Here is a 20,225-nt window from a genome sequence, read left to right on the forward strand (position 1 = left end):
TTTAAAACCCTATTCCTTCAAATTCCCAAACAATAACCTGCTGAGTTTTGCAGTTTGGATTACATATTTCACATCTATTATTACTCTGAGCTCTGCATAAACACTATTTTATAACTCTTCATGCGTCTAAATTTTATATTCTTCAGACCACTACTAATTCTGTACATACTTTATTTTGAGATTTGAAAAGAGGTTTTTCACTGCCACCCTTCGAAAAGGCCAGCTTCTGTCAAGCTACTTTTCACTGTAGAAGTACTCAAAGGCAAATCTCTAGAATCACTGATTTGAACTGCTATCTCTGAGACCGGTTGTGGCTTTTCAAGGCCATTCTAAAATGTTTAGGTCTGAATTTGCGAGAACGAAAACAATACGATCTTACGAAAAGTTGTCTCGGTCCAAACCAAATAGTAATCACAGCACGTTGTTGCGTCTTATAGGGCTAATTGGGACTGAACTACAATAATAACTACTTAAGAAATAATTTCACAGTTAAAAAATAATAAACAAATCAGCCGGTACTGCAAGTTTTAACTTGTCGCACTCGCCGAAACATAAGCATGAGTTCGTATAAAGTAAATAAATAAAGGACACTATTATTTTTGGTTTCTAAGACACCGTTTCGACCTTCGCTTGACAATATAAAAGAGAAATTTGTTGAAGTGTATTATTTTGAAATTTAATGCATGGATTATTTCTGGAAACTCTTCATAAGAAAGTAGCTAAATAGTACCCTAAAGGGTAAAAACATAACAGATTATATATAAACTTTTTCGTAGTGGGATTGTGGCAAAATTAAACACCAAAGTGTACTAACTCTAATATATTCCGGCTTTCGAATACTTATGTATTCATCGTCTGGGAATTTTGTAATATTTTATAAAAAACATAACATTCATCAACCTCAAAATTTGATATTAAAATTAACAAATCGATTATAGTGCCTCCATTTACTATCAAGCAAACAGCTAAATTATATAATAAAGCCTCGTACTTATCGGAACTCTGACATTATTATTAACGATTAACAATTTGTTCTATCAACCACTTTCTCTTCGTATATTATCATCCCTATTTGTCCACAAATTTCGCTTCGTGAGAACGGGCCTTTAGATATTTAAAATATGAAGTTTGTCATGAAATGAATGATAGTGTTTAAGAGAAAAAGTCTCTATAGTCTACGAGAATATGCATCCCCAATAACTTTGTAAAATAACTGCAATATGTAGCAATTATCCACTCGTATCATCGCTTTCAATTCAATTTTGTATAATAAGCAAGTGACAGTCATTGAAAATAGAATTTCACCTTTTTTCATTAACCGTCTGCCATTTCGTCTGATTCGGCGATGCACTAATTTGGCTGGCTGCCTTATTTAGAACATTCAAATTCAGTACTTGTCGGATTATATTACAGTAGTATTTAGGCAAAACAAAACATCAAAATATGGCAGCTAATTGAATTCGGTATGTTTCTAAATTTAGCTAAAACTAGAAAGGAATATCGGGTAGTGAGTACAAAATTTTTTATCTCTTGAATCCTTGAAAAAACAATAACCGCCGAGAGTACAATATTAACATAAATTCTCCTGTCGTTTCTGATGAGATGCTCGAATTTATTTACCATTAGCTTAGCTTCAAGTGACAATATTTTGACTTCCATTTATTCACTGATATTTATGGAAGTATCCATATCTACCCTATAATAACTGACTCGTTACTTTTTTATATCCCATTATCATTTTCAGCTTTTGCTGTTTTCTTGATCTCCAATATTTTTCTTCTCTAGTTCTCATGTTTATTAATATTATTCCATCTTCATTTAATCAAAATATTGGCGATTAGTACAAATTATTCTTGTTGTATCATATATCATCATACCCTACAAAAACTCACATTTTGCACTCAATTCTTTTCCTCAAGCAATTTTTGCTTTTAATATGATATTTTTCCTTCAAATTGATAGCACCATTTTTTCAAATCGTTCTTCTTCTTCGTTACTGATAAAGTTTAACTCAAACAGATAATTATGACATAACTAAACATGGTATCCCAAATTCAAATCTCAATTGGCTAAACAGATGGAAATGATATTCGTTCAAATCCTTTTCGATTTCGCAATCATGTGATACCTCAATTCCTTCAAAGTATTTGTTCCCTACACTAAGAAATATCGTCGAATGAGCATCCGGATGATTGCCGAGGCTGTAAACTCCGATAAAGGAACGGTTATGGCAAGACGATCAGCAGTACTTAAGTAGACCAAAGATTTTTAAAGACTTGCAAGTAAAAAAAGCCGATTGGGTTAAGGAAGGTTCAGGAAGAAAAGTTGCTTTACGGTGTCTACAAGTTTGAGACTCACTAGTAACAAGCGTGGTATTATTGTAATTGGAACCTACAGAGACTTTCCAAAAGTGGATTACACTCTCACAAACTTTTTATGTATGCTGCTTTTGAGTTGCTAGAACTAAAAAAATTTTTCAGGGTAGCGCAAGAAACTTAATATAAATTTTACCAGAAATAGTTTAGTTATGTTAAGAGCTAATTACAAATAAAAAAATATCCTAATGCTGATTTCGTGGTTGAACTAATCGAGTCTGATGATTTTTAGTACGAAATAGCAGTTTTCATATTATTACACCATAGATAATATATATTTGTGTATTTCAAATAATGATTCAATTTTTAATATTGTGACGAAAAAATTGTTTAGAAATCACAGAAGCAAAGATAAGAAGAACGAAAGATAATACGTTCAACGTACAGCAAAAACAGTAATATTCTTATCATCTATAATTAGCTACTGATAATTAAATAACTTCCTAGACGCACATCCTGGTAAATGTCTAAAAACTAACGATAAAAGAAGTTATTTTTTGTTACGACCTATGTGAAATTGTGAAATTCTTACTGTGAAAAATAGTTTTAATGTACAATTATTTCTGCCTAACTATTGTATCAACAAATTTTAAGTGTACATACCCTACCTATTAGTTATGGTATTGTTGGACTTATTTTTTCCACAAAATTTAGATGAAAAAATTTATATCAAATTATTACGAGATACTATTAATTCCATTCCAACAGATATAATTAAAAATGATTAACGCGTCAGCGAAATATAAGGTGGAAACAGTTGAATCGATTGCAACGGTCATTGTGTATTTTAAATTGAAATAATACAAACAAAAACAATAAGTGTAAAGTTTAAATATTCTCAACTGCGAGTTGAAAATTAGAGCAAAGGAAAAGCTGTATAAATGCAATTAAATTTACATGTAAGTAATACAAAACATAAGTGCTTCAATCGAATAGAATATTTGAAAGTTGTTAATTATCTTTATATTAATAATAGATTGTGAATAAATGAAAGGAAAACAATTAGATACATTTGATAATGTTATTGACAGGCATCTATTTTTTTTTCTATCGAATAAAGTGAGTGAAAATATTTTTCAACAAAAACTGAGACTACAGTTCATGTTTAGTATCTGAATCAAAATGTTATTTGTATATTTTCACTTTTATCGATTTATTCATATTTCTGCATTTTGGTAGATGAAGAACAAGTCATTTTTGTCGCTCTTCCGGCGAATAGGCATTCTCAGAATATGTTCTCTTTGTATAACGAGATGATGCACCTTCACATATTGTAGCTATAAGGCAATATCTCAATAAACTATTTCTTGAGAAATATATTGGAAAGTGGAGCTTCAGTAACTGATCTGCAAGATCTACTATTACAAGTAAATTTGTTTTTGTGAGGTTATTCAAAGAGAAAAAATTTAAGAACTCAAATCTCTTCGTTAGCATTAACAGACCGAAGAGTACCGAATTGTAAGTTAATTAATTGCTACAAAACATTATACGTAATTCCGAACAGCGCCCTTACAATTATATGAAACTAGATAGACATTTTTTGAACATCTTATTCATTCATTCAATTTCAATTGAATAGTTTTTATGTATCATAAGTTCTAGTTCAGCTAATTATCGCTACATCAATTTTCAGTTGTGTTGTGTTTTCTTTTTCTTGCACGGGAATAAGTAGTACATACACATTTGCATTCATGAGAAGGATCATTGGAAGCAAAAAAAAAGCGTTTTTTTCTGCTTCCCCTATAGTTATACTTTCAATCTTTCAGATCAAATCAAATTGTGAATGTCGGAATTTTACAAATTTTCTCTCCCACGTTTAATTTAGAATCTAAGTGGTATTATTCTTTTCAGAGTGGTGACTCAGTTTTGCTAAAAAACTGTCAATTTTTGCCAGTTATCTGTTGAGTGGAACAGATGTTTCATCCAATGCATTATTTTTTGTGTAACAGCGTGTCGACTCAGCAAGACATTCTGGTAAACTAAATTATCACAGATTTGCTATGCTGATCGACAGTCGCGACTTGTACTTAATTTCCCTTGTTGTTTCCAAAAGCACGCCACTGGAATCTCATACGCTCTAATATGTTCCTATTATAATATTCATCATTACTTATTTCTCGTCTTCATTTTCACCACTTTCACTCATTTACAAGTTAGATTTTGAAGCTTTGCTATTATAATACACGTCCAACTGAAAACTGTCAAAATTTACTACCATTCAGAAATTATATTGGACGTTGAAAATCATGAGTGAAATTTTTCTCGCTAAAATCCATAAAAACCTTGATAAAATGAATAGTGAATAGCAAATGTTTTAATTTTTTGGAACTTACTAGGACGGAACTGGAAAAAACATATTTCAATATATTGTTACGAACAAGTTCGAGAAATGGGTTCTCACGCCGGCCCTGTCCGGCGTCAACCTTCGACGTACGTTTGAGATACCTGGAATTCGAAAATTTGGCGTAAGCACTGCCTTTGATATTTTCTTTTTATATAACTTTTTATTACAGCACGAGGTTTATTTACATTGTGTCTTTCGAATAATTTCTAGGAAGGTCTATTTATTTATTTGGTTTGTTTCTTTATTTTCTAGAAATTTTTAGAATTTTTAGAATTTATAATAGATAGTCATAGTGAACAGACATAAAAAGAAGTAATCGAGGAATTTAAATAAATTATTTAAGTTAGTTAAATGATAGTGATAAGTGAATTAGTTAAGTGTGGTGCTTAAATAAATTAATTCACCTCACTAATAGAAATCGTATAACTAAAGTATCGCAATATTTAGACACGAGTTTTCTCTCGATATTCGTTTATTGTAGACTATGTTGTCACCAAGCACTTCATAATTGCAATGTTTACGGGAAAAAAATCACAACAACAAGGTCTCCATTATTTTCCAAGCTTCACAGCGACCTCTTATTTTACTTTATATTTAGTTTGTAAAATATATTACCACCAGTCATAGTCGCAAATATTGAAAGCAACAATTATTAGGAAAATATTAAACTCTGCATCAAGAAAAGTGTCTTGATAAGTTACTTCAAATGTAATAATGAATAATTTTATTTTAACATAAAATATGTCAGAAGGTCAATAAAACATATATTTATCTAGATTTGAATATCAGTTTGAAATTAACTTTTGCTTTATTAAATAAGGTAATAGGAAAATTATATTGAATGTAACCTGATATTTGATGGTTTATATAATAACTTTATTAATGGAAAAAGCTAGAAACAACGTCGTTAAATATCATGTAATCAAATATCCCAACAGTGATTGAATTATTCAGTAAAATCAATCTAATAAATTATGTTTTTTTACAAATCAGTTCCTCACGCAACGAATAAACCCACTCCCTTAGGAAATCCCATCACCAACTCCAAATATTTTAACATCACGCACAGAGAATATACTATATTCGATAGTTTTGGTAGAAACTTTGTTGTTGTATTACTGTAATTGTGACATTTTTTATGATTGTACAAAAAAATAAAAATGATGTTCACAAATTGAGGCGTGAATAGTAATTTATGTAAGAAGTATGTAAAGTAGTCTTTTTTCAAAGAATGCCGCAGACTCATGCGACAATCACATGCGTCGAAAAAAGGTCTTTACACGCGAATTGCATACAATCTTATTTCTACAAGCGAATATTTTATCAAAATACAGTTAATGGTTATTTTTATTTTATTTTCCTTATAAAATAATATTATATACTTAATAACATTTTAATCAAGATTAGGACAAATTAACAAAACAACGGTGTGCATGTATAAATCTCACCTTAAAATAATTATTACTACATTAGTAGAAAAACAAAAATGGCATCAATGCAACCTAAACTATCGCATATGATACCTTAATAATACATTTTTTACGCTTAAAGTATGTTTCTTTACGCATTCGAGAGTGTGTCTGAAGTACGTATCTTACGCACGTTAGTAAAAAAAATTACCATAATGTCCAATCCAAGTTTTATTATAACATTTTGAACTAGCCAAGCTGCCAATTTCTTCAGGAATCACATAAACATAACTTCATAGAATGAAGTGGACGCATCGCTACAGCTACTTTTGTACCTACAGCGACACTCATACCTTTTTATTTCCGTTATATTTCCCCCTTAGTCTGCTGAGAAGCAAATGACCTTCTTTAATTTTATTACATTTCTTTAGCACCGAGAGGTTCAAAAACTAAGCAAAGAAAGAAGACATTTTCCCAAATATTTTCATACCAACAGGCACGTAGTGCATTTGTAATTTATGTCTATGAATAATAACAAAAAACAAAAAAAAAATAATAAATTGAAAAATTTTTCGACTCGTTCATCATTATCATTTATTATTAGCAACATCTTTTAGTCAAAATCGTGACTTATGAACAATATTGTTTGTTGGTAAATGAGCGGATTCAACCTCAACCAGATTACAGAAAAGACGATGATTATTGTTAAAACGTCAAAAATAATTAACTTGCAAGAGACGACAAAATGTGTTTTTATTGAGATACTTTTCTATTTATGAACAAAATACGACGATACTCTTTCTGAAGAACAATATAGTGCAAATGTGGAAACACACATCACAAAAACTATTTGATAATGAATGAGATTATGGGCATCTATTATGGGATTCATTTATCTTGTTCCTTATTTTAAAGCAATTCAAATACACAAAAGATTAACAAATACTATAACTTAATACTAACTATAATTAGGATGTTTTCCTCTATAGTTCATCCATTTACAATTAAATATTATGTGTTGGCTACTTTTGAGCAGCACAGACAAATATTAAAATATAAGACAATTGGACTTAAGTAGATCAAGTGCAATTTTTTTAAAAATGAGACACAATAAATAATAATCAAAATAATCAACCATTTTCATTGATTGAGCACCAAAGATTTTTAATTTCAATGTACATGATTCAAGACCACATCCACAAGCGTGTGAAAGCCTGTCCCCGTTGGGCATGCAACCTTAGACAACGTCCACGGATGGATGCTACGGATCTTCCTACATCTGCTGTCATTTCAACAGATCTACATTTTATTTTGCGTTTTTCATATATCTCCAGTTCTATAAGAGATTTCGAGTGGTTTAAACTACTCGTGAATGACTAGCTCTGTTATTTATGTACCTTTATGGTCGCGATTATTCGGTCATCGTAGTATGTGTGTGTATTGTCACCTCAGGTAAACCTATTCAATTTTCTTCGGCAAGAAAAACTATAATCTGGGTGGTCTTTCGCCTTCTCTATAGATAGCTGTTCTCAAAGTAGAACTGGGGCATTTGGTCAAGTACCAAATTACCGTCTCGGGTGGTGTCCTCTTTAAACCTCTTGGTTTTTTTTTTTCATTTTTTGTGCGTTTTGTTTTTTTTTCTCTGTTTTCTGAGATTTGTCCAGGCATTTGGTTTTGTCTGACCATTAAATTTCTTCGTCGATTATTTTTAAATTGTGGTCGAGACTGTGGCTATACCTTTTATTATAGAGTGCAGTTTTCCCTAATTGCATTTTATCTTGTTTGTTTGGTTTTGGAGTCTTTTCGATGATGTTTCTCACTCCCCAGTAACTCGTTGCTATATAACGCGCTATCAACTTCCGTGTGAATAGTATGAAGTATTGGTGATAATACTGAATTTCTGCCTTTCCGACTTAAAATTACCCGTTTGCCAACTTCACCTGAAACTTCCTTTCTTTAAGGTGGTTGCCCAAGACTTATATAAGAGATTTCTGTATTCTGCCATCTTAAAAAGTAAGCTCTTGTGCCACATTCGATAGAAAGCTTTGCTTGTATCGAGGATAATCACTCGTAGTTGTTCTTCCTGAAACGTGGAGATACATTTGGAGATTTTTGCCTCAATAAATTTTTTTTACGGAAATCGATAATCAAAAATTTATATATATATAGAACGTTCAATATACTACCACGTTGAAATTCTTATGATTGTTTCGAAAGGAAATGAATGTATATACCATTAAAATTCAATCGATGAGAGTTTTTAATAACGTAAACGGGTCAAGTCCTCGACTTAACGATCTGAAATAATTGAGAAATTCAGTTCGAAAGCTGTCAATTAAGAATATCACAATATATTAAAATTTTATTATCACAAAATAAATTTTCTTTAGCATTTTTCATTGTTGGATCAATAGTGCAATTTTGATATTTTATTTCCAATGGAAAACATGACATGATGAAAGTTAGAAAATATTGTATAAACGATTCCGAAGATCCTTTATTCTTGATTACTATGTTCGGCCAACTGACCGACAACAGTAAATCTATGAATGCCTAGCTTTAATTGCTTCGAGAGAAAATTATGTAAAATTTAAAAGACTTTTCCTATATTTGTTTTGCTTTTTAAATCATCAGTACCAACGAAGTTGTTTCTGTTTTCAGTAAAATATTGTTCTTTCTTTTAACTTTGATCCCCCTGATGAATATAAAAGTTATTTTGAACCAATTTGGTCACAAACCTATAATTTTATAGGTACCGGTAGTTTGATACATGTAATTTCTTTTCAACATCTTATGAGAGTTGTCTCGCTATCCTTATGTGGATATTACTTCAAAAGTTCTTAGTTTTTATGTATTGTATACAAAATAAAGACCAACTAAGCTGGAATTTCTGGAACCGTTGATAATCATACTGAAAACAGTGTTTACACCACCACTACACCAACACTCACAATTACACTGTCTAGCGTGCATTTCGATAACCGCTGAAGGTAAACTGAGTCAATTCAAAAACATACCACTGTCTATATTTCGACAGAAAATTATATAGAAGCTATGTCACACTGGTTTGCAGGGGTTGTTGTTTGTACATTACATTTGAAATGAATTACTTGAACCCTCTTAACACTATCGGATACAACTCGTAGAATCTCAAATGGATATTAGATTTGATTAATACCTGATTTTCTAGGCGGTTTTTTGATGACAAGCATAGAATTTTTCAAATGTTTTCCATTATTACATAAACAGTGAAAAGTTCTGCTCTCCAAATATTCCAATAACTCCAATAGCATTTTGAAAAAAATTTACCCAAATCTCTTGACATCTAAATCTCATTTATTATTATCAAATCTGAAATATTGTTTAGAGTCCATTCGAGATAAATTAACTGGAAGATAGTGATGTGGTATCGCTCCATCTTCTTGGAAATTGATGAGATTCTGCAAATTTGCCAATCGCATCAGTTTGTTCATAATAAAATACTTGTTTGACGAAGCAAGTTTCTGCATAACTCACAAGTTAATTTTTTTTCCGATGAATAAACATCCAATAATAGTGTTCTCAAGAGAAATGGGACAAACATTCACTTTCTTTTAATACTTCAGATTCACAACTTCGGTAGAAATTGTGTCAAAAAAGCTATAGAAGAATTTGCATTTCAATAAAGCAAAATTTATTCAACTATAATGCCATCGTCACTGTTTCATAAGACATTCCTACTCAAGTGATGTGCACTAGAAGACTCTTCAGTATTGGTGTCTACTAAAGCTTCTAGTTGTGCTGCTAAAAATTCTAGTTTCTATGGTTCTATATGATTTGCTTGCAGCAGTTACTGGACATATGTTTTTAAACAATGAGATGTATATGCTGGATGGTTTTCTTCATCACTATGGAACAATGAGTAGTGTTTGTTACCTCGTGGCCTTATGAAACAAAATGTCAATAGTCAGAGTACTTGGTACAAGTCTTTTTAGCAGAGAATCACAATCTTATAGTAAAATAATAATGTAAAAGTAGCACTCTATACCACGAAGCTAGAAGAATTTAAGCTGGCAATACTGCATTTTTGAATACCACCATCCTTATGCTCTAACTGTAGTTCAGTCGCTGTAAACAGAGTTAATAGTGGTACATATGATGTCTTATTGAAATATGGATTTTTCAAGAGAACATGTGTGTGCTATGATCTACTATGACTCAATGGTCGGTTCAACGGGCATTTTGTGCTACTGTTTTCCGCTGATATAGCGAATTTAACAGAAAACTCATAACGTTTAGTGATGAGGTACATTCTAGTAGGCCCGTACTCTTCAGTTATTGTTGAAAACATTTAAAAATTGACACTTATGATCGAATAAGATCAAAGACGAAAAATTGTTACTTTTTTCACACGAAGATTCTTCAACACCAACAATAAAGAATTACTAATTTCAAGAAAATTATGTTAAATTCTATTGTGTTCATAATACAAAATTAATGGAAACAATTAAACTTGAATATCAACGTTCAGTTACAGCATACTGGTACACAACAAAATATTTTTGCAGTAAATCAGTTACATGTTTAGGTTATAGAAAGTGAAACTCATCGAACATCTATCCTATTCGCCTGATTTGACCAATTGTGATTTCTAGTTATAGTTTCACCTAAAGTAACATGTGGTTGGAGTTTCACAATCGAGGATAATATAGGTGGAGTAGATGGCTTCAAACTTTCAAGTTGTGAAAGCTTCGGTTACAAAATTTATTGATGTACGTGGGGATCGCTTAAGTTTTCTTGAATCTCAAAATATATAACGTGATTATATTTTACTTTTATTTAAATATCCAATTATTTATATCATTCATGTGTACACAACTTTCCAATATTAATTTCAACAAAATTCCCGATGCTACTGATTAATTGCAGGTGTTGTCGGTTTATTATCAATTTATATAAAGTGGTTAGTTTGTTCTCGTAATTCTTGCGCAACTTTTTTTGTTAATCAAAAGTAGTAAGTATCTCTAGAAATATTTTTTTTCTTCATCACACTTTTAATTTCTTTGTCAATACTTCTTCTGTATTAAACCAGAACTATTATCTAGCTATTACAATATGAGAGAAACCGAATGGTTTTATTAGGTGTCCACAATTTTTATAACTATTTATTTTCGGCTATTTATTTGTCTTTGAAGTTCATCATTATTATGTTGTTTGTCATTCATAATCTAACCGATAAATCTTCAGCTCCATTCGTAACGAACTAGCATATAAAAATTCAAAATGTAACCAATAAAAATCAACAACGATTTCTATAGCAACCAGAATCAATAAACTTAATATTTCAAGCGTCAATTTGAATATTGATATTTGATATCGATCAATTTTTTTATGAAATAACAAAATTTAGAACACTCAACTAATTAATGTATGTGTGTAATTATTATTATTGTTATAGCTTGTATATATATTAGAAATGGTACACTTTGCTATTTAATGTCGTATGTGTAAATATGAATATATCTTAGTTTTCCTTTTGATGGGAAGAAAACTCTATCACTATCACTATACTAAGTGATACGTAAATGATGTTCTTAATCACATTATTGTGGTATAAGATTGATAAAAACTTGTCGATAGCCATAAATACTAGACGCATCAATTTGGAAAAACGGGGTGTGTGTTAATGAAACTTCAACAGAATAAAATTGATTTCTTCCGAATAATCAAATGATTTTTTTCACGAAGTAACTTCCTCACGCAATAACCAATCCACTCCCTTAAAAAATTCCTTGACTACTATCAAAAATCATCGATATAACACGCACACAAAGAACATGTGTTTCTTCTATTTCCCTCCCCGCCTATGTGTTCGAAAAGAGAGCCCACCCTGCAGCTTAAAGATGCTATTTTGACCTGGCTACCGTCCCATTACCCCAGTCTGGTGTATAGTGCCCTTTCAGTAGGATCTAAAACTCTCAAACCCGAAGGAGAGCCCGTTCGGCATTCGGTTAAACACGATTCGTGGGATCGTGTGGAAGAGAATCCGAGTTGCTAGTCAGTACGATGATATCGCCTTACGCGTGCGGGCCGTTGCATAGAACAGAAAAAGACGAAGACGATGATCAGTATTCTACTCGTTACTCGCAATGTATGTTAGTGATTTTGGTGGTGTGAAGATGTAACATGTTCAATTTTTGGTGGATTACAGTGATAACGCACAAAAATTTTCAAGTAAATGAGTGATATAATGCGAGAATCTTTTTGTTTGACAACATCTGCGAAATCCCTTTCGCCAATATATCGATTGTTCCTTTCAACTTTCGGGAATGAGAGAAGTAGAAAGCGTTTCCCAGGATTTTCATTGAAAATCTCTTCTTTTACTTAATTTCTCACAAGAAAATGATTTATTTAGAAAAAAATACCAAAGTGATTTGAAATAAGTGTTGAATGATTTCAAAGTCCTTTTATTCAATCTCTAAAAAACTAAAACTGAAAATAAGTATAGAAAGGAGTTTTTTCACAAAACTTACTTCATTAAAAGATTATTTTTCACAAATTCACAAATTTTCCAGTTTTAATAAACAATATTTCGAGAAGGAAAACAAAGTATGTCTCAGGAGGTTTTGGTAATATATAAATCACTACATTTAAGTCAAAACTATATTGTTGAATACTAAAAAAATTAAAGAAGTTCAAGTATGCAAAATATCTTCAACTTTCAGAAAACTATATGAATATCAAAAGAAAATATTGGCCAAGACAAATATATAATGCTTAACTTATATACTTTTGCCTTGGTCTGAAATATGACGAATATTATGAAGTAAATGTTTTTATTGGAATAAATAAATATTGGATTTGTAAGAACATGTAGATTTTTCGTCATTATGAGGATTATAATGAAATGTATCGAAAAATAAAATCGGATTATAGAAGAAATGGTGAGTCTATTTAACTAAAATTGAAATTGGAAACATTATAAAACGAAATGACGATAATAATAATGTAAAAAGACAAAACTTTGAAAATATCTTCAACTTTTATGAATGAATAGAAGAAAATAAATGTTTTTTATCGAAATAGATGAATAATGGATTTGTGTGTGTAGTTTTCTTCTTTATGAACATTCTAATGATATGTGTCGAAAAATAAAATCGAATTCAATTATAAAAGAAATGGTGAGTCTATTTAAATAAAATTGAAATTACAAACATAATAAAATGAAATTTTCACTGAGTGACGATAATAATAATGTAATAAGACAAAAGTTTAAGTATGCAAAATATCTTCAACTCTTAGAAAACCAAATGAATGACAAATGATGAATAGAAGAAAGTAAAACTTTTCTATGGAAATTGATAAATTATGGATTAGCTAAAATATGTAGAATTTTCGTTATCTTGAATATACTAATGAAATGTATCAAAAATGAGATCGAATTTAATTTTACAAGTTCATTTTTAATAATTAACATGACAGATATTTTCACTATATGTGAATAATATATATGTGAATAATAATAAAATCAGACCAAAGTTGAAGTATTTAAATGAATGCTTCAGCTTTTAGGAAACCAAATAAATATCAGATTTGTCATTTCAAATATACTTAATATGCTTACCAGATATACTTTTCACAAAATCTGAAATATAATGAATAGAAGGATTTGGAAGCTCCTTAGAAAAATAGAGAAATATAGTTTTCGTCATTCAATGTACAAAGAAATAAAATCAAATTAATTGCAGTTCCACCAAAAGTAATAATAGTACAACTTAAAATTATAAATTGATATCACTACAAATTCATATTAATCGTATTTCTATCAAATCTATATTCTAAGTATAAATTTTACTAAAATATTTACACACATGTTTGAAAAGTTTTTCCAAAAATGTTTTTGTTCCCAGAGAATGTTTTCAAAAGTAATAAAAAGCTAGTGTTTCCAAAGTTTACATTAATGTCTGAATTTAATTTGAAGGATTTATGTGTTTTTAACAACAGACATAATAAACTACTATCCAAAGAAACATGTAATTGGATACGATATACAAAAAATACTGAAACACAAGAACAAAGGATTAAAATATAATTCTTAGAAGAAAATTAATTTTATTAAAGTAAATCGTATATTGCATTTAATATAATGCCTTAACGATTTGAGAACGAAAATTATAAATAAACATAAGTTCAAAAATTGATTAGATTTTAATGTTTTTAATATGATAATAATATTAACAAAAGTGAGACTCGCTTGTAAAAAATATTAAATTCAAAAGATTCAATAATTGTTTTAAAAATATTTCAAAAGTATAATCGAAGTCTATTAAATTATTTCATTTCAAACATTTTTAGAAGGGTTGAAGTGTATTCTAACAGAATGTATTTCCACCTTTTTGAATATTTTTATGAGCTTTTGCCAAATATAATTTTTTTGAAACAATCCTCTATATCTTTGTCAATACAACAAATGGATTCGATTCTTTAATCAATGTGTAAAGTTCTGAACTCGAGGATACGTGAATTATTTTACAGTTATAGAACAAATCACATTGAATGAATTCTATCTAACTAAACATAACTCTGGTTAGTATGTGTAGTTTTCTATATTCTTAATATTCTCAGTTATTTTTTCAAATGCTTTACTAGCATTAAATGCTGATAATAATATAATCATGTGAAGTGAATATTACTTGACATAGTAATATTTTTTTTAGATTTCACTGTTTCATTTATTATATATCATATAATATATCTGTTCTAACTGAAAAGTTATGTAATAAAAGTTTTAAGCCCAGTAGTTCTCTATATAAAATTTCCGTGAAAGTTACTATCATCCCTGCAGAACGAATCTATTTTTTTTTGTTTTTTCTAATATTTATTTTTTGTTACGCCAACTTAAATTTTGATTTTGATCTTGACATTTTTCCCTGTATAGATTAAAACTATATCAACAGCAGAGGTCCAAGAACTGTTACTAAACATAAACATATGAAAGTTGTTCAAAAAATACTGTTCATTTAAAAAACACATTTAGAGAATCGTGGAATTTTACATAAACTACTATTTGGTTTTGATAAAATTGATGAATATTTCGAATATTTTAAATATTGACAAAATTTTAACTATAGATTATAATAAACATTATAATAGTATTTTCTAATAATCGTGATTAATTATTATGAGGTTCTCATAGAAATATGATTCCATAAAATTCGATAACTTCAACCAAATTGTTTTCAACATTTAAAACACTTATATAAAATGTGTAAATGAATAGGAAGGCTCTAAAGTTTACTATGTTCAAAATTTTTTATCATAGCTTGTAAACATAACTTTTATTGAAGTATAAAAGTTGTTAAAGCTAGAGAAATATAGTCTGCTTGATTATGATTAGATCTTGATCCATTTGGTGCTTCCAAAATAAATTCCGTTATATCTTCTCTTGAAAACGCAAAAGAAAGAATATCCGTAATTCATTTGGGGATAGCTCCACTTCTTTAGTCAGTGCTCAAATTTCAGGTGGAGTACCACCATTCGAATCTCTGATTTTTAACAATCTAGACCACCAGCAAAAGATTAACAAGTATTTATGTAACAAGTAAGGATGATTCGATTTTTGAAAAAACTCCATATTTCTTATGATTTTTATCAGTTAGAGGAACTATTCGTTTACAAATAAAATTCCAATTGTATAAAAATACTATGTGAACCCCGATAAAAAAATGTATCGCATCCCTTAAAGACTTCGAAGCCTCGCTTCTCGACAATAATACCTGTTTCTGGTATGAAATTATTTTTAATTCGAGTGTACTAAACTATTCTCAATATACTTAACGACTTGTAGTATAAATTGTTGTGTGTGGGTGTTAATCATTTGATTAGGTACAAGTTGATGAACTTGTATAAGTATCAACATCATGATAATGAGGGAAATAAAATTTTATTACAAAAATTTTCCGAAACTACAGGATATTATACATTCAAATCAATATATAAATTATACTTGACTAAATAATTATAATAATATAATATGTTATTCTTCATTGATATAATTTTAAGTTATTAACATAATTTTGATAAAATATAGAAATAAACAAAAGACTTTCACTATGTTTATTTTCTTTATCTTTCAAAAACTACTAGTAGTCATAACTAATAATAACAGCTGGGGTTTTGGAAGCGTCGCGTCGTTCGAATTATTTTTACTCTAAATTTGTGTATTGTGTATTATAGATATATACTCACCATCACGTCAATGTTAGTTTTAGTAATGTATATGTCGCGATTGCTATCTGCATGTGTGTTTACTTAGTAATGTTTGTGAGAACTTTGGCTATGTCTCAAGTATAGTACAATGTCAGTGTTTAGTGGAATTGTGAGATGCCAAAACAACAGTTCAAATTAATTTCGTGATGTTTTTATTACGACAAGCTTCAACTCACTGGTAAAATCACTTTTTATGGTAATAATTACCGATAACTTGATTGAAGGATCCTACTATAAGTTTTCTACACTCATTTGCTTTAATTGTGAAAATTATCAAACCGCATATTGTAATTTTATCCAATATTCTTATTTTGATATACAAGAAATTGTCACTGCTCAATAGCTATAATCTTCGTCATCTGTATCGATCAGTGTTTCTTCAGTTTTTCTTTCCCATTTATATACTTCAACTTTCAATATTTTTACAACGCTGTGACGTTTATATCTGTATTTCTATTCATTCTTTCACATTTTTCTCAATAGAAATAGCACTGCAAAATTAACAAATATTTTGAATAAAATACTAAAAACTAAAAATGCTAATTAGTTGCCGAAAACTCAATTATGATCTATCCCAAACAAATACGAGAAAATGTTTGTTATGCGTTAAAAAACTAACAGTAACAATAGCTGGATACCGTCTTTTCATTGAAGGTTGGTGACAACGTTTTTAAATACGTCTCTGTCCCTCGCGATATGAAACAATTCTTCGACGCTAAGATTTGTCCATTCTCTTATGTTACGGAGCCAGGATTTCTTATTCCTGCCGAAGCCTTTCTTTCCCTCTACTCTGCCCTGCATTATGTTCTGTAGCAGTAGGTATTTGTCGTTGCGTAAGATGTGTCCTATAAAAGATGTCTTTCTTATCTTAATAATTGTCAACAATTTTCTTTTGCGACCAATGCGTCTTAGTACTTCGTCGCTGGTGATTCTGTCAGTCAAGGGTATCTTCAGGATGCGTCTATAGAGCCACATCTCAAATGCCTCAAGTTTTTTGATCATTTGATCTGGATATCGAAAGTAAACATTTCTGCTAATATGTTGCTAGAGGACCGTACTGAAAAATTTATCTTCATTTCTTTATGCATTGTTTACTGATCAATATTTAGCCTGAAAAATTTCGAAAAGGGATATTTCCACAATATACTCCAAAAATGTTTCAAAAAAACGCGATAATCAGGAAAGAGCTATCATAAAATATTGTCACACAATGATATGAACTCAAAATACGAAAGATAAAACTAAATCATAAACAGAATTTCATATGTTCCTGTCATCTACTGATACTCCTTTAAAGGATAATACAATGAAGATATGGGATGACATGGAGAGGCTTTTCCCAAATTCAATAATTTAACTGTGACCTATTTGCCTACCTGTCGTAGCAACTTCGGAACCCAGTAAGCGGTTATTCTTTGAAACTGGAGTTACTATCACCCAGAAGAGAAACCGCTTACGGGGCACTAGATTTTTTAAATTATAATTTTTAAATACTTTATTAAAGAATTAATGCATACTTGTTTTCTGTTAAAATAACAAAATGGTGTAGAGGGCCAACCGTTTTTCATATTTTGTTAATGATTGCAACACTTGAAATTTAAGAACTAATAGAGTCCTTTAGGAACAAAGTTTGATTTATTTTCTGATATTACTACCAGTTTTAAGTCGAACTAGCATTGTTACTTACATTTTTAGGACAGAATCGAGCAATGTAATCGATTTTTTGGCGACTATTTAGTTACTATTTTGCATTTTAAGTTGAAGACTACCCATATGCAGAAGAGCTCATAATTAAGTATAAAACGGGGACCAAACTAGGTAGATGCACCATCGACCAAATATTTAATGTCAAAGAAATCTCAATAAAGGCGTAGAAATATGACGTTGATGTTCAACAAATATTCGTGGATATCAGACAGGCCTAAAATTCCATTGACAGAAATAAACGGAATGCTACCGAACATCACAATAGGAGATGACAATCTGGAAAGAGTAACAGATTTCATATACCTGTGTGAACAGCTTATGAAAACATAGAGATCAGAAGAAGATTTCATCAGGCAAATAAGGCATTTATTTAGATCCAGACAAGTACACGTAAACAATAAAGTCAGAATATACAAGAGAATTATAAGACTTGTAATAACATACTGTTGTGCAAAACAAAAAATGAGAAACTGAATAAATAACCACTGAAAGGTATTAAGGAAATATTCATGTCATATCTTGAAATGCGTAGACTAATTGGAAGACCTTTAAAAAGATAACAAGAAGACCCGTAGCGGACAGCAGCATAATAGAAGAAGTTAGCGACACATTTTTAACAAATTTTGACCATTTTTAAATAATTTCTGCTCATTTTGTCAGATTTCAAAAGGAAATATATACATATTTTAATGTTACGAACTGCCGAGTTGTTGTGATAAGCAAACCCTCTTAATCAATTTCTTCTGTTCATTTAGTCAACGTCATTTTTTCATTATAACGTCACAAGTTTATAAAACATCAAATTGCAGAAACAATATCTCAACTTTGTAAAAATCAATCAAGGGAATTGATAATTACGAGATAACTTTAATTACGTGTCGAAAGCACGAACTGTCCGATATCGAAGTCAAAGGCCAGTTACATAAAAGCAGCGTTCTCTACTTTGAATTTATTTGTATTTTATCCTTCATTTACATACCAGTCAACTTCTCTTTTGATTAAAGAATATAAATATGTACCAATTAAGGTCTCATCTCTAGCCACCATCATGTTTATTTCATATAATTATTTAGATTAATTTCAGGTCGTAAAACCATGTACGATTTTATGATTTGAACGTTTGAACTTCAACAAAAATCGTTATGCTCATGGATGAAATGAAAATAAAATTTCATAGGAGAATTGAGCGATTTAAGCAATATAGAGAAAATAGATTGAAATCTAGAAATTATAATTTCAGTTTTCCTACTATTTTTCTTCATAACTATCATTTGCTTTCTTCATTGCTTTTAATATTAACAATCTTTAAATTCGTCTTTATTTTTTGGTATTCATTCTGTTATTTTTCTCTTTTTACTTAGTGTAAATAAATGGGTCCGTACCATCTTAATCTGCGTGATTTTATGAATTATTCTCTCACATTTTCAAAATTCATTAACTGTCTCATTCTCTCTCCTATATGTAAATATACACTTTTTATTTTGTCATCATCCCTTCGTTTGTCTGAACTTACAGAAGATACCACCAAACATTTTTTTCAAGATTAGGGACAAAAAGTTTAATTAAAACGTATTAGTAAATCAGCGTAATTTTGGTTAGTTTCGTTCCAACTTTTACTATCTCAACTCCAATACACTGGGTTCGTGACCTTATTAACTCAAAAAACAGTTTATAGTTTCATGGGGGCACGTTTACCAGATAAAGTTCAGTGTTTTTTGTTTCTGGGTTATATTGGTTTATCCAAGTTTCATCTATTGTGATACATTGCTCGAAATATTCGTTTGGATTACATTTGAAGATATCCAAACATTCATTCAAATTTTTCATGTCATTAGAAGCATAGAATTACTCACATTTCCTGTGATGGAGTACTTTCGGAATAATATTCACGTAACTTTTCCTCGTTTTCTGCAATTCTTTTTAATTGTAAAAAATAATGTTTATTCAACATTCGAACTTTTGAAAGGTATTCTGTCAAATCTCACACGTATTTCTATTTTGCTATTTGTGCTATCGTTTGTATCTGAAGGAAGCCTTAAATCCTCATTGTATCTACTGATAAATTATCTATCTTCATCTCTATTTAAGAAGATTCCTCAATACTTAAAACTCACTAGTGCGTTTTATGGTATCCAAATTGTC

The 20,225-nt window shown here is 30.0% G+C and overlaps 1 protein-coding gene across 17 annotated transcripts in view; it reads left to right on the forward strand.

The window, feature by feature from the left end:
• LOC130892046 (teneurin-m) overlaps nucleotides 1-20,225 on the forward strand; it is a 770,493-nt gene that overhangs the window by 662,601 nt on the left and 87,667 nt on the right. For 3 of the 17 annotated variants that reach the window (XM_057797235.1, XM_057797245.1, XM_057797246.1), the window contains exon 1: nucleotides 12,174-12,258. The exons of 10 other annotated variants lie outside the window; for them this stretch is intronic. In XM_057797235.1, the coding sequence (XP_057653218.1) occupies nucleotides 12,174-12,258 (85 nt within the window). Of the gene's footprint in view, nucleotides 1-12,045; nucleotides 12,259-12,281; nucleotides 12,342-16,407; nucleotides 16,555-20,225 lie in introns of those variants that run through there. 4 more of the 17 variants (XM_057797242.1, XM_057797237.1, XM_057797238.1 and 1 more) reach the window with 4 other exon arrangements.

The sequence above is a fragment of the Diorhabda carinulata genome, chromosome 3 (genome assembly GCF_026250575.1).
Source record: "Diorhabda carinulata isolate Delta chromosome 3, icDioCari1.1, whole genome shotgun sequence".
Taxonomy (NCBI): domain Eukaryota; kingdom Metazoa; phylum Arthropoda; class Insecta; order Coleoptera; family Chrysomelidae; genus Diorhabda; species Diorhabda carinulata.